General features: G+C 34.3%; 3 protein-coding genes across 3 annotated transcripts; all 3 read left to right on the forward strand.

Annotated features, from left to right (window-relative positions):
• Window positions 1-6030: 6030 nt before the first annotated feature.
• Window positions 6031-6990, forward strand: LOC122240532 (olfactory receptor 6C3). The gene has a single exon (XM_042993697.1). It carries the CDS (start codon window positions 6031-6033, stop codon window positions 6988-6990), a length of 960 nt encoding a protein of 319 aa, XP_042849631.1.
• An 8250-nt stretch (window positions 6991-15240) lies between these two features.
• Window positions 15241-16179, forward strand: LOC122240105 (olfactory receptor 6C1-like). The gene has a single exon (XM_042990852.1). The coding sequence runs from the start codon at window positions 15241-15243 to the stop codon at window positions 16177-16179; it is 939 nt and encodes a 312-aa protein (XP_042846786.1).
• A 7304-nt stretch (window positions 16180-23483) lies between these two features.
• LOC102966547 (olfactory receptor 6C3-like) lies at window positions 23484-24422 on the forward strand. The gene has a single exon (XM_007081575.3). It carries the CDS (start codon window positions 23484-23486, stop codon window positions 24420-24422), a length of 939 nt encoding a protein of 312 aa, XP_007081637.2.
• Window positions 24423-26156: the final 1734 nt, after the last annotated feature.

Raw genomic sequence — 26156 nt, forward strand, 5'->3', positions numbered from 1 at the left:
GCTTCAGATTCTGTGTCTCCCTCTCTCCCTGCCCCTCCCCCATTCACACACTGTCTCTCTCTCTCCCGAAAATAAATAAAAATTGAAAATTAAAACACTCTTGAAATTTCAAATCCATGTCAAAGAAAACTGAAGCCTAAAAAAATCAAGTAACATCCAAAGTCACAAATTCTATTAAGTGGTTCATTTGCCTTTTCAGTCCATGTCTTCCTAATGGCAAAAGCCATACATGTTCTATGATAATAAACTCACCCTATAATGTCCTAAGCACAAGTTAGTAGTAAGTTTAAATGCCATAACTTTATTAACAATTTATTTACTTTTCCTTCCTTGTTCATATTTTAGATAGCTAGTTAACAAACCAAAAGCATGAGCCCTGGGTGTCATATGCAAGACGTGCATCACTGGGTTCTATGCCTGAAGCCAAGACTACACTGTATGTTAACTAACTTGAAAATAAAAAAAAAAAAAGAAAAACAAACAAATAAATAAATAATAAACCAAAAGCATGAGGTTATGTATTGATATTCAGCATAAACTCTTATAGGTATGATGTTACTATTTCTGAAAACATTATTAAATGTGATTTGGTGATCTCTCTTTCCCTTGATCTGTCACTATACACAACTGTATGAATTCTAAAAACTGAATCTGCTCATTTTTAATGAAATGAATAAATGTAAAGTATTCTGATTTCTCCAGGGAAAAGGGTACTTAAAATAATTATGAAGAGAGTAAAAGACAATTCTAATAATTGTTCCAACCACTCAGTGGAGTCAACTGTGGAGATTTTGTTTAATTCAGGCAGAAAGAAGGTTTCACATGAATTCTAATTTGTCAAGAATCAATGAGCAGTACCAGAAATGAATTTCAGTGTAACTATGAAGCTGAACTCGATGCTGCCCATAATTAACTGAATTAATTTCTTTTCCTTTTCTCTAATATATTAAGCTGAACATGAACAACTCCTTTATTAAACAATTTAATAAAGGAAAAAGACACAGGGTTACATGATCAGTAAAGCAAATTGCTTAGGAGACACTCTCTGAACATGATGTCATTTAATGAGCTTTAAATAAAGAAGAGATAAGTGAGTAAATACATAAGATGAAAAAAAACACTTTCAATATTAACGCATTACTAAGGGACTCTTCCACCCAACACAACAGAAAGAATTATTTTAAATTTTTTATTTCATTTGAAACACCTGAGATGAAGTGGAACCACTCAAAAGGTCCTCTCTCAGACTGTCAAAGGGACATTATTTGGACTTTGATTCTCATGTATTTTTTTTTAAACAGAGTCATTTTCTTACCCTGAGCATCAGTGAAATTGCCATTAACCAGTTTATCAGAGGGCCATTGCGAATATTTACTTGATGGTCAAGATTTAGGGAGGGCAGGATATCAAAATGTTTTAAGAACTAAAGCCATGAAGATGCTTTCTAGCCTTATTTGCCAATGTTAAATGTTATTTTTAAAATTCAATTTTAAATAGCTCAGTGAATCACAGGAATCCTTAAAAGGCACATCAAACTTAATTGTGATGGAAAGAATGGAAGGAAATGTGTATCTTAATAGCATAAGCCATTACACTTAACTGAAATAAATATAATTAAAATGTATACTTTTAATGTATATTTTCATAAAAAGTATGTTATTTTTATTGTATTATTTAATGTACATTTAGTTGGTGAGATAACCACATGAAGCTAAATTATTCCAAGAGATTTTATTTTTATTATTTTGTATTTAAACTTTTTTTAATGCTTATTTATTTTTGAGACAGAGAGAGAGTGTGTGCAAGTGGCAGGGAGGGGCAGAGAGAGGGAGATAGAGAATCCGATGCAGGCTCTACTCAGACAGCAGAGAGCCCGATGGGGGACTCAAACTCACCAACCATGAGATCATGATCTGAGCTGAAGTCGGGCACTTAACCAACTAAGCCACCCAGGCACCCTTCCAAGAGATTTTAAATGCTGTAATTGGACCAGACATACAAGTGGGATTTAATCTAACAACAACAACAACAACAACAACAACAACAAAAATAGCTTAAATATCTTAAACTGTTCCTAGGTAGGAATAATATTGTGGATGGTAGGGCTGTTATTCTAATACTGGTGTATGTGCAACATGAGGAAAAGAAGCAAATGAAAATTAACGTGATATTACGATTTTATCTAATGCTATTCATAGCCAGGGCTCTAATCATGAAATAAAGGAAATATAAATGTTCAACAGATAAAGGGGGGGGGGGCGAACCTAAAAGTATTGTAGTCTTAAGTTTGAATGATACATTTAAATTACGCTCATAGACATTTTATTTGAAAATAAAATATATGTGTTTGCTGGCCCTCTCCACTGAAAATACCTAGAAAGGATGATCGAACTCATAGTAATTATCACAGCTAGTGCCCAGATTCTTAATGTTCCTAATCAACCCCAGATTTCCTAATCAATGGAAGGAGGACTCTTGAGAGAAATGACTCAGTCCAGTTCTCATACAGAAAAGTATAGCATGAGCCTGGGGACACTTGTCATCCAAGGTGGGAAGGAAGCAATCAAAGAGGAAAAGTGTACTGCCCAAAAGGGAAGAGTTTTCCCCCAGCAGATGCACTCCAAAGAGATAGTGATCCCAATTTAACTCTCTCTTGAAATGTTTAAGTCAATCACTAATGTGACCTACAACAAAAGCAAAATTTATAAAGCCATGAATTCATAACAATACCCCAAAAAGATACTAGAAAACCAACCCTAACTACAGAATAAAGTAGGCATTCACCTGGAAAATGACAGATTAAGAACAGAACCGTCTTGCAGTACATAATGAATTAATGATCCAGCCATTGATAAACAAAGCCTGCTAAGAAAAAAAAAAAAAAAAAAAAAGAAGAGGAAGAAGAAGAAGAAGAAGAAGAAGAAGAAGAAGATGACAATTAGACATGTATGTCCTGCTAAAAGTTTAAATTCCATCTCTAGGGTAGTCTTACAAAAAAACGTTCCCAAACCTAAACCTGGATTGAGCCTCTAAATCTAGCAACTAGAGGCAGTCATGAAGACGAGCTTGCAATCAAGTGAAGCATGACTGCACATTGCCCTCTATAAATAATAACAGATTTTCTTATTGCCTATTAGTTGGGCTTTTAGGGGAAAAACAAAATACCATTTCATTACTGCAACAAAACTGATCTATAAGATTACCATATTATATACTTGAAAGTTGCAGAGGGGCGCCTGGGTGGCTCAGTCAGTTAAGTGTCCGACTTCGGCTCAGGTCATGATCTCACAGCTTATGAGTTCAAGCCCTGTGTGGGGCTCTGTGCTGACAGCTCAGAGCCTGGAGCCTGCTTCAGATTCTGTCTCTCTCTCTCTCTCTCTCTGTCCCTCCCCTACTGACGCTCTGTCTCTGTCTCTCAAAAACAAACATTTAAAAAATTTTTTTAAATAAATAAATAAAAGAAAGTTGCTGAGAGAGTAAACCTTAAATGTTCTCACCACAAAAAAAAGGGTAAATATACGAGTGATCGATGTGTTAACTACGCCTATCCTTGTAATCATTTCATACATACAACTGTATAAAGTCAAAACATTGTACCCTTAACCTTACACAGTGTTACATGTCAATTATATCTCAATAAAACTAAAAAAAAAAAAAAAAAAGTGATGTGGACCAGGGTATCACTCTCTATGACATACAGCCACATCTGCAAAAATTCTCTTTTACTGAGCGCTCCTTTAACTAGGATAAATAAATGAAGTCTACATGGTCATAAATTTGAGTTAGGCCTACCTATTTCTTCCATTTTTCTGCCTACTCTGTTCTAATTCCCCTCTTCCAGTAAGTAATTCCCAAACAAATGTGCATCCCAGCTGTGATTTAGTTCTGCACTAGTGACTGTATTATTTGATTATATAAAATCATGTATATTTTACATTAAATGCATGTTTTGTTATTTTATTTAGATATAAAACACATTTAATATTAAGTCGCTATGGGGCACCTAGGTGGCTCAGTTGGTTAATCAGTGTAATAGCATTTTTTTAAAATGTGAGTATGATATGTGCATCATAATAGTTATTATTTAATTTAGAATTATGAAATGGCCTTACTTCTCAATGTCTCAACACTAACAAAGCCTAAGAATAAACAACAAAAAGGGTATATGTTCAAAAGTTCGTATTTCCAGAAGCTTAAAAATAAATTAGATTCTGAGTTTTATTTTTGTAAGAAAGTCGGTTTCACAACTTTTTATTACTCATGAAATATTAGGTAATTGTGATTAATGGAAGTAATTATTTTATAGAAGACAACATTTCAGGTTCTCTGTGGGATATGAAGGTGAACATAACCATTCTCAAGGGAGATTCACCATACAGAAGAGCTAAAAGGCTACTGAGAAATGCAAGGCTTCCAGAAATCCCTCATGGTCTCCCGTATAGCACAGATCTGGCTTGGCCTTGGCTTTGTTCCCAGGAGATCAACGAACAACTTTCTTTTGAGGTCAAAACAAGGAGACTTGGAAAATTTGAGCTGTGAGTGCAACCAGAGGGAAGCCAATTTTAAGAATCTGTCCTCAGAACCCAACGATGTTATATCCCTGTCATTTCTCTCTTTAAATATTGCTTTAAGTTTTTATATCAACATTATTGAAGAGGACTGTCATATTATTTCAATATATTTTTAAGCTTTCTGACATTGTATTTTTATTTCCTGAACTATTTCCTTTGAGTCATCGAAAATAGAGACAAAACAAATCAAATCTGATCAGAGTGAACTTTGCTAAAGTCTGGCAAGGAAGCAATGAGGTGCATTCTAATCTTCACAGCCCAAATTGGACTCTTTAAATTTAAAGGAGTTAACTGTCATAATTTTACAAAACCAAATCTACAGCATAACACAGCTGGGAATTAACTGAATAGGTTAGTACCAATGGTAGACATTCTTCTTTATGTTTCTGGAATACCCTTATGGATCAGAGGTCTCATGTAAAAGATAATTGTGACGCAGAATTACAAGAGAATCAAACACTTTTTCATAAAGCTAATAGCTCAGAAGGAAGATTCAAACAGAATATAGAACCGACAGAGCTACTAAGATCTGAGGCAACTACTTCTTTCCCAGTTTGTGCCACAGTGTAATACACAAAATGGATAATGTATGTCCCTTTAAGCTCAAAAGTAAAAATGTTTCTATATGTACATTTCTAGCAAGTCACAGAAGATGTCAAACATTAATGATTTCAGTGGAATTACAAGACAAACCAGTAAGTGAGTATGTTCTGTTAAATAAAATAATTAGGTTATTTATTCAATCATATAGTAAATACATATGTATTATTACGTAATATAAAAATATAATGTTCTCACATAATCTTGATGACTACACCAAAAATATTAATGTAGAAGTAAATTAATAATTAGTAATTTATATCCTATTTTACTTGTTAAGAAAGTTATTAATTGATTATTTGTATCATACAAAGTATAATGGTTATTACTTTAACCGTTCTAAACTTCACTTTTACCTTGTGATGGAATTAAGATTATCCATTTATGCTTCTAGGTAGTGGCATCGTTTAATAAATACTTGACAGGAAAGAAAGAAAATGCATATTTCTCTTAATTTTTCAAGAAGATTGTAATGATTTGCATAAATTGGACAAAGCAAGAAGTACTGATTTTATTTATCATCTCTCAATGATGATAAATCATCACTCTCAATGATGTGAGTTACTGTATGAAGATTTCCAAACTTCTGGTACATTTCAAATAAGAAAACTAGTAAATAAAGCAAAACTCACGAATGTGTATGAAAACTAAATATAACAATAGAGTTCAACTGAAAATAAGATCAGCATGGATTATAGAACATACTTTAGAATTGTATCGATGACGGTGATATTGATCATCATGTATTATATCTTTCATCTCCTCCCTTTAATACTCTTGCCACCTAAATATCTTTAAGAGAAGAAAAAGGAGAGGGAGACAGACAGAGAGACAGAGAGACAGAGAGAGAGAGACAGAAATGAACCACACAGTGATCACAGAGTTTGTCCTGCTTGGCCTTTCTGATGATCCTGACCTTCAGATTGTGATTTTCCTCTTCTTATTTATCACATACATATTAAGTGTCGCTGGAAACCTGACTATCATCACTCTAACCTTGGTGGACCCTCATCTACAGACACCAATGTATTTCTTCCTCCGAAACTTCTCTTTCTTAGAAATCTCATTTACAACTGTCTGTATTCCTAGATTTCTAGGAGCAATTATCACCAGGGATAAAACTATTTCCTTTAACAATTGTGCAGCCCAACTCTTTTTCCTTATTTTCATGGGGGTGACAGAATTTTACATTCTCACTGCCATGTCCTATGATCGCTACATTGCCATCTGCAAGCCTCTGCATTACACCGCCATCATGAACAGGAAACTCTGCACCTGGCTTGTGCTCTGTGCGTGGCTGGGAGGGTTCCTGACCATTTTCCCACCCCTCATGCTTCTGCTCCAGCTGGATTACTGTGCTTCCAATGTCATTGATCACTTTGCATGTGACTATTTTCCCCTTTTACGACTGTCTTGTTCAGATACATGGTTTCTAGAAGTCATCGGTTTTTACTTTGCGTTGGTTGCTTTGCTATTCACTCTGGCATTGGTGATTTTATCTTACATGTATATTATCAGAACTATTTTGAGAATCCCATCTGCCAGTCAGAGAAAAAAGGCTTTCTCCACATGTTCCTCTCATATGATTGTCATCTCCATCTCTTATGGAAGCTGTATATTTATGTATGCTAATCCCTCTGCAAAAGAAAGGGCATCATTGACCAAGGGAGTAGCTATTCTCAATACCTCTGTTGCCCCCATGCTGAACCCCTTCATTTACACTCTGAGAAACCAGCAAGTGAAGCAAGCCTTCAAAGATGTGGTCCATAAAGTAGTATTTTCTTCAAATATTTATTTTGGCAAACAAAGGACATGCTAAAGAGTAAGTAGGTAAAATCTTAAAATTCCTAAATGTCTATATCCGTATGCTTGTTCCCATAGTCTCTTATATGCCACCTTACAGTTAACTTAATGTTTTTCCAGTCCATTTCCACTTCCACACCCAGATTTCCCCAATGCATGGTTTATTCACTTGTTTTAAAATATGGTAAACTTTATTTCTCCTACAAAATTTTTGGGTATGGATTTCTTTAAGACATACCCTATAACAGAATGTGAAAAACAGTTTTAATTCTATTAATAAAAAATCCCTAAAAAATACATATAACAGCCTATCATACTTTGAATGTAGAGTTTCAAAATCAGTGTGTGATTTCTTTCGTGTTTTCAAGATATTCATTGGTAATTTCTTAACATTTAAAAATATACACTTCCTATATATTGTATGTTACATTCAGTCCTTAGAAGTAATATGGAGTAGTGAATTACACTTTAAATGTAGAGCTTTATATTTTGTGAAATTTAGTGCATATTATCAAGGAAAATATTGATCATGATATTGAGCACTATTTATAGAATTTCCATGTTCTGTGTTATTTAAATATATACATACATATATATATATGTATATATATATATTTATTAAAAATTCAAAATAAATGCAATAAAACTAAAAACATGCCACTTTCCTAGTTCATTGAGCATAATTTGTCAGTAGTGCATTTATTTCTCCAGGGTCGGCTAATGAAGATTTCATTTGTTTGATTGGACCATTTTTCTCTGTTTCTTCACATTCCTACTACCTTTTTATTGTTATGTACACATTTGAAAACACAACCATCTCTCACAGTCTTGTAAAACCAGATTTGTGCAGAGCAAGACCGTCACCATTCAGTCCCCCTAGAGATTCTGGGGGCCTCTCAAGCCTTTTCTAAGGATGTGCATTCTCAGAATTTCACATGGATATTCCTAGTTAGATTTTACTCATTTTTTGCTTTTCATGGAGCTTGTAATTTCTTTCTGAGCTCTGTTTCTGTCTGGGGTAACTCGGGTCCTGGAAGCAACGGCAGGCCATCCAGATCCTTTTTGTTCTCAGCAGCCCATAGTCACCTAGAGTATGTCAGGATCCCTGAGTTAACAAACAAATGTTTTTATTTTACCTTCACTTATTCCTTCTGCAACGCTCTTCCTTACGTTATGGAAATCTGACTTTGTGAATTATATTATTTTCCTTCTCTTTAAAGCATTTCTTTTAACATTTCCTTCAAGCTTGGAACACTGACAAAACATACACTTAAGTTTCTGTTTGTCCAAGGAATTCTTTATTCCTTCAGGGATTTTTTTTTGTTTTCTTTTGTTTTGTTGGATTTTTCATTCTCTGCTTATGCTACCTTTCTATTCTTGCATTCCATCTGCTTTATCCAGGAGAGCCCTTATCATATTAATCATAGTTGGTTTAAATTTCCAGTCTAATCATTCTAACACCTCTGTCATGTCTGGTTCTGAATCATTCTCTGCCTCTTCAAAACTTTTTTTTTTTTTTTCCTTTTTTAACTCTGTACTGTTTTCTTGACAACCAGACATGATGCACTGGGTAAAAAGAACTGGAGCAAATAGCCTTTAGGGGCTGTGAGAGTCAGGCATCGGGGGAGGGGAAGGATTCACAGTCCTATGATTAGGTCTCAGTCTCTTAGTGAGCCTAGGCCTCTGGACTGTAAACTTCCTAAGGGTTTCTCAGTTCTTTCTCCCCAGTTCAGTCAGACAGGAAACTTAGAGTGGGCTAGAGCTGGGTATTTCCCTTGTCCTACGTGGAAGGCTAGAGGACACTGGAGTTGGGTATTTCTCTCCCTGGGTCAGTTAAGCTCTGATAGTGTTCCAGCAGGTTTGTCTCTGGCCATCTAAGATTTCTGTGAGGGCAGGCTCTCTCAACAACAACACAGTGCTCTGATGCATTTCAAAATGGTTCCTTTTCTCTTGCCCCTGACAGAAGCATGAGGTGATTTTTCTCTGACATTCACTACCTGAACCTGGTTGAGCTCCTGGAAGCATATCTCAAAAATGGGATGGGGCCTCATATATCTTGGTCCCCCCAGAGCTTTTAACTCCGTGTTTCCTCCCTGAACCTCCACAAATTATCAGTTTACTTCCGGTTTTCCTGTGCTGGCACTGGACCTTGTGGTAGTTTTGGCTCCCAAGTCTCTGTTCCCTTAAACCTTCACTTCTTGTATTTATATGATTTCCAATCTTAAGGACAGTGATTTGCCTTCCCTAAGGATACAAAGAGAGTGGATTTTTCAATCTGTTCATCTTTTTTCCTTATTGTTAGACTTGAGTGGTGATTTGCAACTCCTTACTTGCAGAACTGGACACTGAAGGTGTCCTCTGTCTTCAAGCACATTGTTTTTCCATTTAATCTCACATTTCCATATGTTCGTTTCTTGAGTATCAGGGCATATCAATCCACTCCTTACAGAAACAGAAGGCTCCACATAATGTTTTCTTTAATTCTCTAAAAACTTGCAGATTCATTGTTAATCCTATTTTATAAATGAAGAAAGGCCTTTAACAATTTTCCAAGATTGCAACATGAGTAAATATCATACCTTGCATTTGAACCTCTCTCTCTTGGACCTAGGATGCCATTTTAAAAATCTTTCTGGTAAACTGCCTCCCATTGGTGTTCTTGTATAGCACAAGCACTTATATATCAATCCAAAAATATGTTTTTGAAAATTTTGAGCCCTAATGTAACAAAGTTTTGTATACTTGAAAACTTGAGTAGATATTAAAGAAATCTGTTAAAATAGCTTTTTTAATAGATATGCTGGTTATGCTATTAGTCGTGATATGAACAATTAGATCATCAGCCCCAAATTACTTTGACCTCCAAATATAATTTTATTAGATATGATGGTTGAATGAGGATAAATTAGAGTGTTTAACAAGCAAAGAATCACTATTCAGGGGAAACTTTTGATGAACATGTGATTCAACAGAAAGCTTAGAACGTGTTGAAAGTGGACTTTTGTATAAATTCATGTTAGAAAAATGACTCAGAAATAATGAGGTCAATAGGGCATATTACCTAGTATAATGGAGTAAGTTTGCTGAATAAAAACTGGCTTGGTGTAGTAGAAAAAGTTCTGAACTGAGAAACAGGTTACTTTATATCTTTCACATTTTCTCTCATCGGTTTACCCTTGATTTTGGTTATTATAGGACAGTGGGACTCGTATCTATTTTGATTCCATTTTATTCCCAGTGTTTTGTATACTATTTAAAGATAGCAGGTCCTGGAAAGATATTTGTTGAATGAAAACAAATAGTGCATGAGTCAACAAGCTTCTTTTTTTGCTGTTTCTAAAATGGACAAAAAGGAATCTGAATTGTAAAATCATGACACCTTTCCAGATATTATGCTTTCATTAATTACAGGGTTAAACCCAGCACATCTTTCAAATGGAAAAGGATTTCTGGATAGTAGATCCTTCTCAAGAATTAGCACCATTTCTATTTTGCGAGAATGATTCTTGGAAAATGTTGAAGAGTTCAATGAGTATTTAATCCATATTTTTTCACGCCTTTCGATGGGAATCCACTAAGCACTGAACTCTATCCCACTCTTTGTATTGCTCTGCATTCAGCATTTCTGAACAATTTATGTGATACTACTAGCTTGGAGAGTCACTTTAATGGAGACATTTTAGTGTATGATAAAAATGTAATGTTTTCATGTAAGATTAAGTTGTCCCAGTATTTAACTCACCAAGAAAAGAAGTGGGGGCCTCAATTTGTCAAAGAAATTCTGATTTAGGAAATTCAGGAGACCTCTCCCAAAAGCTTTGCAACTAAGTTATTTTCTCACTTAGATAATGTGCAAAATATTCCATCCGTTTCTGGCTTACTTCACATGCCCTTTGTAACTCTTTGGGTATTATCACAAAAGTTTGCTGTTCCAATATTGGTGCAAATGTTGATAACATTTTTATAATCCCTTAGTGTACTTTCTCTAAGCCCTTGTTGGCACATTTGATTCACTGGAGTAATAGCCATGAGAGATAGGTATTTATGGTAGATAAAACATGTACCTATGCAGGTGAAAGTCCATATAGAATCTTTGTCCAGAAAGGCCAAAGCAACTCCAAACCTAGCTTGTCTTCACTATTTTTGCTCCCATAATTACCATGGATAATGAGTAATAGAATATAAACTATAGAAATAAAGTAATTCCAAATGTATTAAGAGTGATTTTTAGGAATACTGAATCTCCTAACCTAAAACTGAAATAGTTGTCAATGTGGATTTTTATCATTGCAACCAGCTGATGCAGAACGTTTGTATGACAAGTAGAGGTAAGGCTGTAAAGTTGAAGCCAATGAAAAATGTCCTTTTCTTAGCACCGATTCATTCATTTTTTTAAAATTTTTTTTAATGTTTATTTATTTTTGAGACAGAGAGAGACAGAGCATGAGTGGGGGAGGAGCAGAGAGAGAGGGAGACACAGAATCATTACCTGAGCCAAAGTCAGTTGCTCAACCGACTGAGCCACCCAGCACCCCTGATTCATTCATTCTTAACTCAACTTTTCATCAGATCATATAGAAAAATTGGGGGTTGCTATTTCTTTCCGAATGCATCAAGGATTATGAAAATGAGCATGTTACATTTCCTATTTCTCATAATTTATTCCTTTATTAATTTTCAGAATTATTTTCTCTGAGTTTGGTCTCCCCCACTGAATATAGGTATTGAATACTAGGTAGCCCATGCTCAATTCTATCATTTAGTAGCTGTCTGACCTTGTTTATGTTATTTAACCTCTCTCATTGTCAGTTTCTTTTAACCAACACAGGATTATAAAAATTAGTAAATGAGGTAAGAACATACACCGTTAGCAGTCTCTCACATGAGGGACTACAAAAACGGTTTTTGTCATTTTGCACTGGGGCTCTATTCCTCAAGTGTGATCGTTGATTTTATTTTTAGGAATAATAGGGATATTAGTAACTGCTGTCTGGGAGTACATGCTATAAAATTGTTGTACAATTTTACTTTGTATTTAAATTAGCTCTATTTCCATAATATATTATTCTCATTTTAAAAGTTAAAAAAAATCTAAAACTCAGAGAGATTAAGTAACTTGTCCAAAGTTACAATACTATACTATAATGTAGCTAAGTTGCATTTTTAACTTTAAACTACTTAATTTCTCTTTGAGTGCAAAGCCCACAGGTTGCCCCAATAATACCATGCATTATAAATTAATATTAAGTTCTGATGCCTTTGTTTTATAAGAAGCCCTTTCCCTTTTAAATTGAAAATGATCTACAAATATAGTTACCTGGTTAACAGACTGAGATAATCAGGGTTTAAGTAGAACACCTACCTATGAAAACCTACAGATTTAGAAGTGATTTAGATGATTACTGTTTTCCTTCATTATTCCTATTCATATTGGTTGGTGCTCTGATCTGACTTGGGATTTAAATATCCCCTTTCTATTAGAATAAAAAAGCAAGGTCCTATCTTTTTTTCAGAGGACTCAGGTAAACTGCATTCTGAACACACTTTAGGAATACTCTAAGGCATTACTAAAATAATAATCCGAAAAAGAATCTAAATTGGTTCATCTTATGAGATTTTTTGCATTCAGTCACCATGAAGTTCTTACATGATATTAGATGTCACCAAACATACATCAAAAATGGAATGAATCATTCCAGAAAAAAAATAGTACTTGGTGTAAACCAATTACTCAAGATATCAGATTAAACCAGCATTTTGCTCTCTATTTTGACAAACTGGCCTAACATACAGACCTAAAACCAAGAAAAAGATTGTCAAGTGAGAGAGACATAGAGAATTGGAAAACTGCGTAGTAATGTTGTGGGTACAAATTGCCTTGAGGATATACGCATTCACACCTTTTTTGGGAGTTTTAACTTGAGAGATTTCAGCACACATAGAGAATGCAGAATGATACAGTTAGTTTCCAACTAAAGTGTGGAATTTAGGGAGACTCTAACCATCTCTCCTAATTATTAAAAAAAACAAACAAGGAAACACAAGCTCTTATACCTTAATAGGTCTTTTTAAATTGTTGCATTTTAAGTTGGGCATAGGAAGACACTATTCTCTTCTCAACAGAGCCATCCTTAAAATTCATATGAAATGGCAGAGGTGTCCTAAAAGTCATTTATTTAAATAAAATATTTAGTTGGTGCTTATTATTTTATTCACATGCATCAGTTATTTCATTTAGCACAACAGCAAGTATTTGTTCATTAAATAGGTTAATTTTCACTTTCATGAGCCACCCAACATAGTTCAACAAAGATACCCAGGATGGGTTCAAATTCATTGAAACAAAAAGGGGCAGGGAGCATACTAAATTTGTGATCATAAGTTACATGTGACGGGGAAGAAGAAATATGGATGAGTGGTTAGGAAGGAAAGCCTAAAATGATGTTTTAGATTCTTGGATAAATTTTTCATTACTCCACCAAAAACATCAGAGAAATGGCTGAGAGATCAAAGGATCTATACAGCTATTAGTTATAGAGGATTGTTAATCAAGAACAATGACCTTTATTTTTTTAAAGATTTTTTTAATGTTTAATTTTGAGAGAGAGTGTGTGAGCAGGTGAGGGGCAGAGAGAAGAGGGTAGATCTGAAGCAGGCTCTGCTGACAGCACAGAGCTGCTGTGGTGCTCAAACTCATGAACTGTGAGATCAAGACCAGACCCTAATCGAGCCACCCAGGCACCTCAAGAACAATGACCTAATTGAAATATCTATTACACACTTGAATTGCCATAAGTTTGTTTACAAAATATGTCATTGTGATGTCTTTTTCCTCAAGTAAGTGCTCTTCAGCCTGTTTTCTCCAGTCCCTAAGAAATACTCATTTCTTGTGAACCTCACATACTTTCCCAATAGCATTAGCACTATCCATCTTACCTCAAATGTACCTTCTAATCAACAGCAATATTTTTGGCTACACAGGGGAAGTGAGCGAGAAGACAGATCAAAGATGTAAGAGAAAAAAACAAAAAATTTCACAGTATTATGATGCATTATATACTACAAATCAACAATCTGACATCTTTAAACTAAAAATTCTATTGCAAAACTTCTCTCAGGACACTGAACTGAAAACCTAACTATTTAATGAGAATGCCCAGAGTAAGGGATATGATAATGGACCAGTTCAATTCATTGAGGGAACTTTTAGCTTCTCTCTAAAATGCATTGATGATGATGATGATGATTATAATTCAGGAAGAGAAAATAAAGGGATTTCATGTGCTGTCTCCTTGATTACTCCCAGGTATTGACAAAATAAAGCTCTACAAGTAAAGGCTAACGTTCATAGAAAGGAAAATATAAAAATACTATACGCGATAGAAAGCAGAAGACATATACAGAGAGAATACACTACAAGGTTTAGATGGAAGAAATTTTGAAGGAAAAAAGTTCTGTAGAAGATCATGTTTATTTTAGATACTCATACAATTTTGCTTCCTTAGCCCGTGAAATATGTAAGTCCAATCTACTAAATTTCTGCCCTGCCTTTTCCGTATTCTGTACACTGTAGAATCTGAGGACATTAACATTATGGCAATGAATTCATTATCTGTGGCTTGAGATGAGGAGTAGGTGGTTGAAAGGAGAATGTGAGCCAGAATGAAAACAGAAATTTGTCACACTGTTAAAGATTTAACATCAATGACTTTCAAATTTTGGAGACCTCCCCATTTGAAGGACCTTTTTCCTGACACATTTGTCTTTCTATATTTTACAGGTAAGTAATAATACAGGAAATTTGGTGAGAGGAATGAGGAAATGAGACACTTTTATTGTGGTTGGAAAAAGGACAAGGAGTTTCCCAAAAAGAAGGCAACCCTTGAGAGAAGTATTTCTGTGTCAACAGGCAGGATTTCTATTCCCATTATCAAACATTCAGAAAAACCTGGGTTAAAATCCCTGTTTTCTCATTTAGGGTATATGACTCAGATAAGATTTTTAATAACTGTTTTAGATTCAGTTTCCAATCTGTAAAATAAAGATTTTAAGAAGAAACATTATGTGGAAAATACAGAGTGTGCCATATGGCAAAAATGTACTTTAAAACGTGTTACCTACTTTTATTGTCTTAAAGATCTCATAAATTAAATCAATGTGGTATGATACGTTTACTTCCAGAGACATATTCCAGCAGTATCCATGAATAATCCTCTAATCCTTCTATTTGTGCTTTTCCCTCTAGATTATACAAGAGAAGAAAAGTATGAGAAACCACACAGAAATAACAGAGTTTATCCTCCTGGGATTGTCAGATGACCCACAGCTTCAGGTGGTGATCTTTGTCTCTCTGCTCGTCACCTACATGCTCAGCATCACTGGCAACCTGACCATTATCACCCTTACCCTGCTGGATTCCCACCTCCAGACCCCCATGTATTTCTTCCTCAGAAACTTCTCCGTATTAGAGGTTTCATTCACAACTGTCAGCATACCCAAGTTCCTGGGCACTATGATTACAGGAGATAAAACCATTTCCTTTAATGATTGTATGACTCAGTTTTTTTTTTTCATTCTCTTGGGAGTCACTGAATTTTGCCTTCTGGCCGCCATGTCCTATGACCGTTACATTGCCATCTGCAAACCTCTCCATTACATGACCATCATGAATCACAGAGTCTGCATACTCCTTGTCTTTGCTTCATGGCTAATGTCATTCTTAATCATATTCCCATTACTTATGCTGTTCTTGCAGCTTGATTACTGTAGGTCCAATGTTATAGACCATTTTACCTGTGATTATTTCCCCTTACTACACCTTTCTTGTTCAGACACAAAATTCCTAGAGATAGTGGGTTTTTCCTGTGCTGTGCTTACTCTACTGTTCACTTTGGCATTAATAATTCTGTCCTACATATATATCATCAGAACGATTTTGAGGATTCCTTCTGCTAGTCAGAGGACAAAGGCCTTTTCCACCTGTTCTTCCCACATGATCGTCATCTCCATCTCCTATGGCAGCTGCATTTTCATGTATATTAATCCATCAGCAAAAGACAGAGTGTCTCTGAGCAAGGGAGTTGCTGTGCTAAACACCTCAGTGGCCCCCATGCTGAACCCCTTTATTTATAGCCTAAGGAATCAGCAAGTCAGGCGAGCCTTCATGGACAGGGCAAGAAAGATTGTATTCTTCTCAAGAAAATGAAAAAAATTAAAAGTACTGTCATAAATTAAAGGCATAATGAAGAATAGTTAAAAAATAGGGCCCCTCAAAAATCTATTAAATACACATAGCCTCACTGGAGTTATTTTTCATTGCTTTTATTTCTATTGCCAGCAGTTTACTGAGGATATTTGAATATATATATATATATATATATATATATATATATATATATATATATACATACATATATGTATTTTCTACTCAAATTCCATCCCTCTTTCATTCATTTCCCCACCTTTGAGCTAGTCTTTCCACTCTGTAACTATGAGCTTGGCCTCAGTTCCTTCTTTTAAATAGTTTTAAATTCCAGGTTTTCCACAGTAATTCTTAGAGATTTCAGAGACAGAAAAAGAGCAAGAGCATTGGGGAGAAAACTGTGTTTTATAATTTCATCAGGAAATACTCTTTTTAGAAATTCAGAAAATATTCAGTCAAGTTTAACATTATTTTAAATTACTATACAAAGACTGTAAATACAGCTTGACAGTCTTATTAGAATATTGCAGTTACTATCCTCTCCATATTATAGCACTATTAGTAATTATATAAGAAACAGTACCACTGAAAGAGAAATGTAATTATATATATTTTGAGAAATCAAAAAACATCTTTCATTACCCAGTTTAAAATTTTCTGTGCTAAATAATTTATCAATTTAAAACATAATTAGGATGGTGCAGCCGCTCTGGAAAACAGTATGGAGGTTCCTCAGAAAATTAAAAATAGACCTACCCTATGACCCAGCAATAGCACTGCTAGGAATTTATCCAAGGGATACAGGAGTACTGATACATAGGGGCACCTGTACCCCAATGTTTATAGCGGCACTCTCAACAATAGCCAAATTATGGAAAGAGCCTAAATGTCCATCAACTGATGAATGGATAAAGAAATTGTGGTTTATATACACAATGGAATACTACGTGGCAATGAGAAAAAATGAAATATGGCCTTTTGTAGCAACATGGATGGAACTGGAGAGTGTGATGCTAAGTGAAATAAGCCATACAGAGAAAGACAGATACCATATGGTTTCACTCTTATGTGGATCCTGAGAAACATAACAGAAACCCATGGGGGAGGGGAAGGAAAAAAAAAAAAAAAAAAAGAGGTTAGAGTGGGAGAGAGCCAAAGCATTAGAGACTGTTAAAAACTGAGAACAAACTGGGGGTTGATGGGGGGTGGGAGGGAGGGCAGGGTGGGAGGGAGGGCAGGGTGGGTGATGGGTATTGAGGAGGGCACCTTTTGGGATGAGCACTGGGTGTTGTATGGAAACCAATTTGACAGTAAATTTCATATATTAAAAAATAAAAAAAAAATAAAAAAAAAATAAAAAAAAAATAAAAAAATAAAAAAATAAAATAAAAAATAAAACATAATTAGGAAAACTTGAATTAATCCCTTTTTTTTTTTTTTTGGAATTCCATAATTATGAGATACACAATACCAGTTCTTCAAAAAAAAAAAAAAAAACCTGAAGAAATAAATATTCCTAGATACCAGATATGACTACATATGGTTCAGGGGTATATTTAAACAAGTGCTTAAACTTAAACTGCTCTTTTTGATAATCAATGGCTAAGAGTTATAACTTTCTCTTATCTTTACTGGCTATTTTGATATAACAGTTTACAGGAACAATTCATTGAAGTGCAAAAGATGCCTTCTTTATTTCATAATATACTTTGTTCATAATATATATACTTTGTTCATAGAAAACCTATTTAACAAAAATCTATTACAAGCCAACCAACACTGCTTTTATTCTGAACTCCACTGACAGTTCTATCCAGGGCATTAGCACAAGAATAATAAATACATTCAAAACTACTGGAAAAGAAGAAACAAATAAATATTTCTTTGCAAAGAACATTATTTTCCTCCTACGGCCTTACTGTATTTACACTAAATGTTTCTTAACCCTGACATACTCCCCTCCCAGATATCTGCATGGGATAAGCCAGACATCCACATGTCCCCTCAATAAGGCCCACCCCAATGACGCTATTTAAAATTTAGTGGCTCCCCACCTCCAAGGTTTTTAAATTTTCTCTTCCTTTACATAACATTGATTAATTTACAAGAGGCCATATAATGTACTAATCAATCATGTCCATTGCTTATTGTCTGTCTCACACCCCTCCCTCACCCCCATGAAAGCAGGGATCTCTGTCCACTTTGTAGACACAATGATGTGTTCCAGCAGTGCTGTACTGGGACCTGCCTTTACACTTCCCAACAGCCAACTGTGCTTGTGTCTCCTCAATTCTGCATTCAGAAAGGCCACATCACCTGCCATGGTGAGAGACTTTACATCTTAAAAATTGATAAACTCTACCGATGGGCTCCTCACCTCCACTCACTGAGGCAGCTGTTAAACATTTACTGGAAGTCACTATTCCTCCTCATTTAGAACATGTGTCTGCCATGTAGTGGGTATTCAATAAATATTTTTTGAATAAATAAGTTTAAATAATGTAGAATGGCTCCAGTGTCCTAGCAATCAGAGCACTATTTTGTCCAACAGAAACACATGCTATTTATATAATAATGTACATGACATTGAGTTAGCTTTTAACACAATATTCAAATAAAATGTGTATATCATAACTAGACAACGTTGAATGAGAAAGAAATAATTGAATATTTCTAATGCATTTGATGTTAATTTTCTTTTATTTTACATTAGGCCATCTAAAAACTATGTACAAATTTATTTCTTTGACTTTTCATGAAGTCAATGATAAAACTTCTTATTAAGGTTTTCCTACTGAGCTTTCTAATAGTAGGAATTCCCATGATGCAAACCCTTATTTTTCTCATGGAAAAATTCTTAGAACTATTTGGGATACACCAAGAAATGTATGAAATCCAACATCACCTGTCAGTTGATACACTTCTGAAATTATAAATTCAACTTATAGAATAATAGGTCAATAACTGATAGTATTCCGTAAATGGGAGATCAATCACACATCCTGCAGGGGCAGGATAGCTTACCTAAAAAGGATGTTAATATATCACTGAAAATAATTAGTTATATGCACTGGAATTATTTAGTAATATGATGTCAGTTCAGGCTTTCAGAGAAAGTCTTTAATAATTTTTTTAAATTTATTTTATAGAGAGAAAGCAAGAGGCGGGGAGGGACAGAGGGAGAGAATCCCAAGCAGGCTCTGTGCTCGGCATATAGCCCAAAATGGGGCTTGATCCCTTGGCCCTGAGATCATGACCTTAGCCAAAATCAAGTCTCAACTGACTGAGCCACCGAGGCTCAGAACTCTATGAGAGGTCCTTCTAAGAAAGTCTTAAATTATTTGGATCCCTTAACCACTTGATTTAATAAAATTTATTTTATGATTTTGAACGTGTTACAGTAAAACATTATTTGTAACTGTAGGAGAGTGAAACTGGTAGCTGAACAATGTTTCGTTGGCCTTAAACATAGTCACTCATCAACCTCACAGGACATGAAGGTAATTGACACATTCTTAAAAACCTGATGTCCTAGTATCTTTTGGATACGTAGCAGGTATAATCAGTCTTAATTAAAAGTAAATTATGAGGAGGTCCAGAGAAAAGCTAGACAGCTATTAGGAACCAAGAATAAAACAATAATGTAAGAACGTAAGAAATGTAAGAAAGTAAGAGTGAAAGAATGATCAAGTAAGAAAGACAGGCAATTCAGCATCTAGGAGTCTCAGAAAAGATGTGGAGAAGAAACCTGTCTAATAGGATATTTCAAATGAAGTGCAGTGCTTTGTGAGATAGAAACTCACTTCCTTTTCCTGTAAGAAAATCAATGAAGACTGCATTGTTCACAAACACACAAGTGGTGGTCAGCACACACTTAGCTAACTTCTTTCTACTTCAGAGTCTTTACCTGAGTAATAGCACTGACCTCAGAGGGTTTTGTGTTGTCTGCTTGTTTGAAAAAGTTGAGATAATTTAAGTGTATGGTCAGTGCCTGGTAACCAATAAAAGCTCAGAACAAAACAGAATCACTATTTGGAAACAAAAATAAAGGCAAAGGAATAGAATTGTCATAAGTAGAAAATCAGTTTCACTATCTCTATTGAAATATATTGAATGAATATTTTCAATTACTGTTTTAATATGTATCAATTATAAATTCAACACATCTCAGGGTGCCTGGGTGGCTCAGTTGGTTAAGCGACCAACTCTTGGTTTTGGCTCAGGCCATGATCTCATGGTTCATGAGTTCGAACCCTTTGTTAGGCTCTGTGCTGACAGAGCAGAGCCTGCTTGGGATTCTCTCTCTCTCTGCCCCTCCCCTGCTATCTCTCTCTCAAAATAAATAAATATTTTTCAAAATAAATAAATTCAACACATCTCGGCATCTATCTATTGTTCTATGTGTTAGCTAGTTATTTGTTCATCCCTTCTCACTTCTTTCTTTTGTCCCACTTTCAAATATTCTCATCTTTCAATCCTGCATATTATCTGCATTTCTGGCATTAATGCATGCATGTTTTATGCCCACATTTTTAACTGAAGAAAATAAAGATAAGTCATCAAATGTGAAATTATATTACATATGTGTACATATATGTGTACATTACATATATGATATTCAAATATCGTATTCTTCTAGTAATAAAAACAGCATCTCTCATTGAAGAAAATGTGAAAATAGACAAGTTAAAAATATTCGATGCCAGATTCCCAGATATTTATTTTACTGGTTCAAAAATATTCTCACCACAAAAAGATGTTATATGCACAAATATAAACCAGTATTTAATGGAAGTAAATAACATAATGAAAGAAAGTAGTCTAAAGGTAATAAAAGCCACATTAGCGGGAGCTATGGGAAGGGTTTCCCTAAATTCAAAGGCCCAATACAGGGATCAACCTTCTGATGTCTTTAACTGGTTGTCCATTTCAGAAGGCAATCAACTCACACTAGAAATCAACAGCAGTGTTTTCTACCATTTCATTCTGCTAAAGAATTCTTCTCGGGGTTGCCAGAATTCAAAGGATATAAGGGTACCAATTCTACTGAGGAAAAGTCCAAAGTTTCTGGAAGAAAAATGTGACTTCCTTGTATAATCAGAAGGGTGAAATTCCAAGTCAAGCTTCCACACAATCATTATAATGTTGTTTGTACATTTGCCTATAAGTTTGCTTTTTATATTTTTTAATCAATATTTATAAAAATGATTCACCCCTATCTTTAATGATTCTTCTCTTGGCACTCAGTTTACTTAATCAATTCCCCTGGGCCAACAAAAAGGCACATAAAATCAGTCCAGTTCCATTTGTATGGCATGCCTAGAGAAGAACATTCCTTATTTTCTGTTCTTCAAAACAGCATTTGCAGGAAAATATAGCAGTCCCTGAACCTAAGGAAAATACTACTTAGGTTTTATAGATGCATAATCATAGAATTACAAACTATTGATTTTAAATGTTTACACGAATAGAAAGAAAAATGATTTAATCAATCATTTTTTGTACTATATGAAAAGAGGCAAATGGAAGAGTACTTTACTAGTCAACCCAGGTGTAAGTGAATTAGTACATGGAGCTTGATAAGAGACGAAAAGCCAGAATGAGTTGTATTATGTTTTCAGAAATTCATAGCATCAGTAATGAAGGATATTGTGAGTCACTTATAACTAATCTAGCAACAAAGAGAATTATGATCCTTAAAACCATGACAAAGCTAAATCAGTATACTTGTTTGTTTTAAAAATCAATATGCTTGTTTTGAGAGCACAATAGAAACTAAATCTTTTGCTAATTCAATTTAGCAGCTCTGAAATTATGTAAATGTTTAAGCAAATCAGATGATAAAATCTGACATTAAATCATCAAGAAGACCAAGAAGTAAGTCAATTTTTTATTCTTCAATATATATACCTTCATTTTATTCAAATGTCTTTAAAAATATTATTTGTATATGTTTGTGGATTCACAAATCTTTCAATATTACAAATTAAATAATTGTTTACTACCAAGAGACTATTAATAAAATGCTAAAGAAGGAACACACAAATCAATCCTGGATTGTTCTTTCTTTCTTTCTAACTTGAAATCGTGGTCTGATATAAAAATACAATTTTTTTTATTCCCTATTGGATCTTTCATACTTTCCCTTTTAAGAGTTACCATTTCTTAGAATAAAAAACTGTTTTCCTAGTTTAATATTTCTAATTGCTTATTTTTTGTGTTAAATTCAAGTGTAAATATACTTATTACATTTAATTTTAAAGGTAGATCTATATTATAATCATTTTTGTTACATACATTATGTTGGATGTTGGGTGGGGGATGGGCATTAAGGAGAACACTTGCTGGGATGAGCAGTGGATGTTATATGTAAGTAATGAATAATTAAATTCTACTCCTGAAATCATTATTACACTACATGTTAAGTAACTGGAATTTCATTAAAAATTGAAAAATTGAAAAAAAAATTCCCAATTGGAAAGGTTATCTGTTTCCCAGTAAATGCTATACTGATCACCTACTTGTTCATTTTCCATGACAATACTGTAAAAAAACAAAAAATAGAATTCTACATTGTATGAATTAAACTATTTCTAGGCTATAATTATTTTAGTAATAGAAGAAGACTGCCTGCTGTCCTTCTGGACTTTTATCGGAAAAGGATTTAAAAAGATAAGAAAAGGGAGGGGAGCATCAACCAAACCTTTAAGAAAGTAATTAACAAGAGAATGCGAACAAAACATTCCCATGGATAAACTTGTGAGATGATTACTATGGTGACAAGTTGTTTAACCTTGTGAGAGTTCCCTCAACTATGTGGGCTTCAAAATAGAAAATGTGGAGATAGCCTAAAGGACACCTGTAAGATTTCAAACTCTATATTTAGATTATCCATAATCCACACTAGTTTTATAGTACTGAGGAAAGGAAAAGATCAATCAGAATATTTTCATGGTTTTATAAAAAAGAATAATTAGATGCTTAATCTTAAAGAAACATTAGAAGAAATAGCTTCTGCTTAAATGCTAGCAAAAGACATTTTTTTTTAACCCATGGCCTGTGATTGTGTATACTCAACAATAAGAGATCAATCTTTAACTTCAGATCATGTTATTACTTGAATGTAAGGTCCAATAGGAATTGGACAGAGTTGCTGAAGGGGAACATGTGTTTTTGGCTTTCATAGATTATTCATCATCATGGATATTTAAACATTTTATATTCTATCCTCAATCTTCTTTTAACTCTTTTATTTTCTATAGGGGAACATACATTCTCTGTTCGAAAGTGGGGAAAAATGATCAGCGATGAAAAACCACACAGTACCCAAAGAATTCATTCTTCTAGGGCTATCTGATGACCCCGAGCTCCAGACTGTGATTTTTCTCTTTTTAATTATCACATATATATTAAGTGTCACTGGAAATTTGACCATCATCACTCTCACCTTGGTGGATTCCCATCTACAGACCCCTATGTATTTCTTCCTCAGGAACTTCTCTGTATTAGAAATATCCTTTACAACTGTCTGTATTCCTAGATTTCTGGGCACAATTATCACCGGAGACAAATCTATTTCATACAATAATTGTACAGCTCAGTTGTTTTTCTTCATCTTCATGGGTATAACTGAGTTTTATCTTCTAACTGCCATGTCCTATGATCGCTATGTGGCCATCTGTAAACCCCTACATTATACAACCATCATGAACAAAAGAGTCTGCATTTTACTTGTCTTTTGTGCTTGGCTGGCAGGATTCTTAAATATCTTCCCACCAGTTATTCTTTTTCTCCAGTTAGATTACTGTGGCTCCAATGTCATCGATCACTTTGCTTGTGACTATTTTCCCCTCTTGCAGTTATCTTGCTCAGACACATGGCTCCTAGAAGTCATTGGCTTTTACTCTGCAATAGTCATACTGCTTTTCACTTTGGCATTAATAATTCTATCCTACATGTTCATCATTAGAACAATTCTGAAACTGCCTTCCGCCAGTCAGAGAAAAAAGGCATTTTCTACGTGTTCCTCTCACATGATTGTCATTTCCATCTCTTATGGAAGCTGCATATTCATGTATGCCAACCCTTCCGCAAAACAGAAGGCATCATTGACCAAAGGAGTAGCTATTCTCAATACCTCTGTGGCTCCTATGATGAATCCATTTATATATACCCTGAGGAACCAGCAAGTAAAGCAAGCCTTTAAGGATACTGTCCAAAAGGTTATGTTTTTCTCCAGTAATTGAAGGCATTAGTAGCATTACAAGAATGAAGTGCTTGGAAATGCTTTCTATTATTCACACTTTCTCAAAACTCCCTTTCCTTTACTCGAGTTATGTGTTTTCCCCTTTTTTTCCATCCCCCTATTAAAATTTCCCAATCATGGAACTCAATAAATTTGATAATGTGAATATTGTCTCAGAATTTTCTGTGCATTCAAAAGTTTTATTCAAATGTATTTGGATGAAGTAATAAAATTGGGTTGATGATTATGATTTTGAATGGGAGTGGTTTGATTTTGAAGAGACATGGGCTTTAGGTTGATGGTAAGTGTGTAAGAGTACATGCAGATTTCTGAACTTTTCATTCTTACTAATGGAAATGAATGTCATTAGAAAATTTTGATTCTATTTGTCATTTCCATGAAATCAAATGAACACAACCATTAGGGGTTGGAAATAATATATAAATATCTACTTAAATATTTTAAAAATTAGAAACTCATACACATTAAAAAATCTTTATAATATTAATCATAGTGCTAACGAGAAGAAGAAAGAGAGACTGGGGTAGAAGATAATATAAGATTTTTCAGCAATTCCTACACTCAAAATCTATTGTTTTCTTTGTATTAACTCATTTAATCCTGACAACAACCTTATGATGTACTTTCAATTACTATTATCTTTTAGTTAGATGTATTTTTCTTTACGTAGATCAAATACGCCCAAAAATTAAAAACTGGGTAGAGAACAGGCAACGTAAAACATGGCAAATGTATAAAATGTATGAAACTATGATAAACTGGTAAAAGTTCATCTTTCTGGAGATTTGAGTTTTAATTGTCGCATCTAGAATCAACCTCAGGGTTTTTGGAAGTACGGAACAGAAATAACATCTGTTGACAATATTCTAGACACTTTTTTTTGTATTAAGCAAATCACATGATTTATTTTTAAAAAACTCTTTGAAAATGAACATCATTATTCCTAATTTATAGGTGAACAAACACAATGAAATTGAGGTTGAGACTTCAATGCTACAGAGATTGCAGCTTTCAGAACTGGGATGTAAATCACTTTTCTTTCATCTCAAATCCAGACTACTGGGTTACTTTCATTTCTCATTGAATTTCACATGTAATAATTTATGAACAAAAGTTCATAGTCAATATTAGAATTGTTAAATTAAAGGACTTTTTAATGTGTGATGAACTCCAGGTTTTTCTTACTTATGACAGGCACTGAGGATATAATAACGAAAAAGAATGATTATTACCCTAAATTATCTCAAAGTAGTGGGGGAGAAAAACAACATATAATTAAAATTTAATTTGATAAATGCAGCAGCTTAGGCCTAAATAACCTATAGGCCAGGTGATGTTATCATCATCAAAGAAAATGGCAGTTTTCCTGCCTTTTTTCTTAGCACAATTACAGTCAACTTCACAATAATTGCTAAATGTTGGTTCTTTTTAACCCTAAAGTCACATGCAGAAGAGAAAACTTGCCCGCTTTGGCTGTCATCTTAGTTTCCCTTTTATTTTATTTCTTGGTCATTAGCATATATGTTATACACAAAGTCACATTATTTCCTGAGTAAAAAAGGGTTTTGAGAAATAGGATTATGATATTCTCCAAGACACTCTCCAGCAAGGCTCCCTCTACCCTCAAACTGCATTGTGAATCATACATTAAACTTATAGAAAGTTTAACCCATTACCATTCCATTTCTATTCCTCTCTTGGATCTATTTGAAAG

This window comes from Panthera tigris, chromosome B4, assembly GCF_018350195.1.
Source record: "Panthera tigris isolate Pti1 chromosome B4, P.tigris_Pti1_mat1.1, whole genome shotgun sequence".
NCBI lineage: Eukaryota > Metazoa > Chordata > Mammalia > Carnivora > Felidae > Panthera > Panthera tigris.

What these genes read in the sequence shown, in the direction of transcription:
- LOC122240532 (XM_042993697.1), top strand. Translation starts at nt 6,031, where the DNA reads ATGAACCACACAGTGATCACAGAGTTTGTCCTGCTTGGCCTTTCTGAT.
- LOC122240105 (XM_042990852.1), top strand. Translation starts at nt 15,241, where the DNA reads ATGAGAAACCACACAGAAATAACAGAGTTTATCCTCCTGGGATTGTCA.
- LOC102966547 (XM_007081575.3), top strand. Translation starts at nt 23,484, where the DNA reads ATGAAAAACCACACAGTACCCAAAGAATTCATTCTTCTAGGGCTATCT.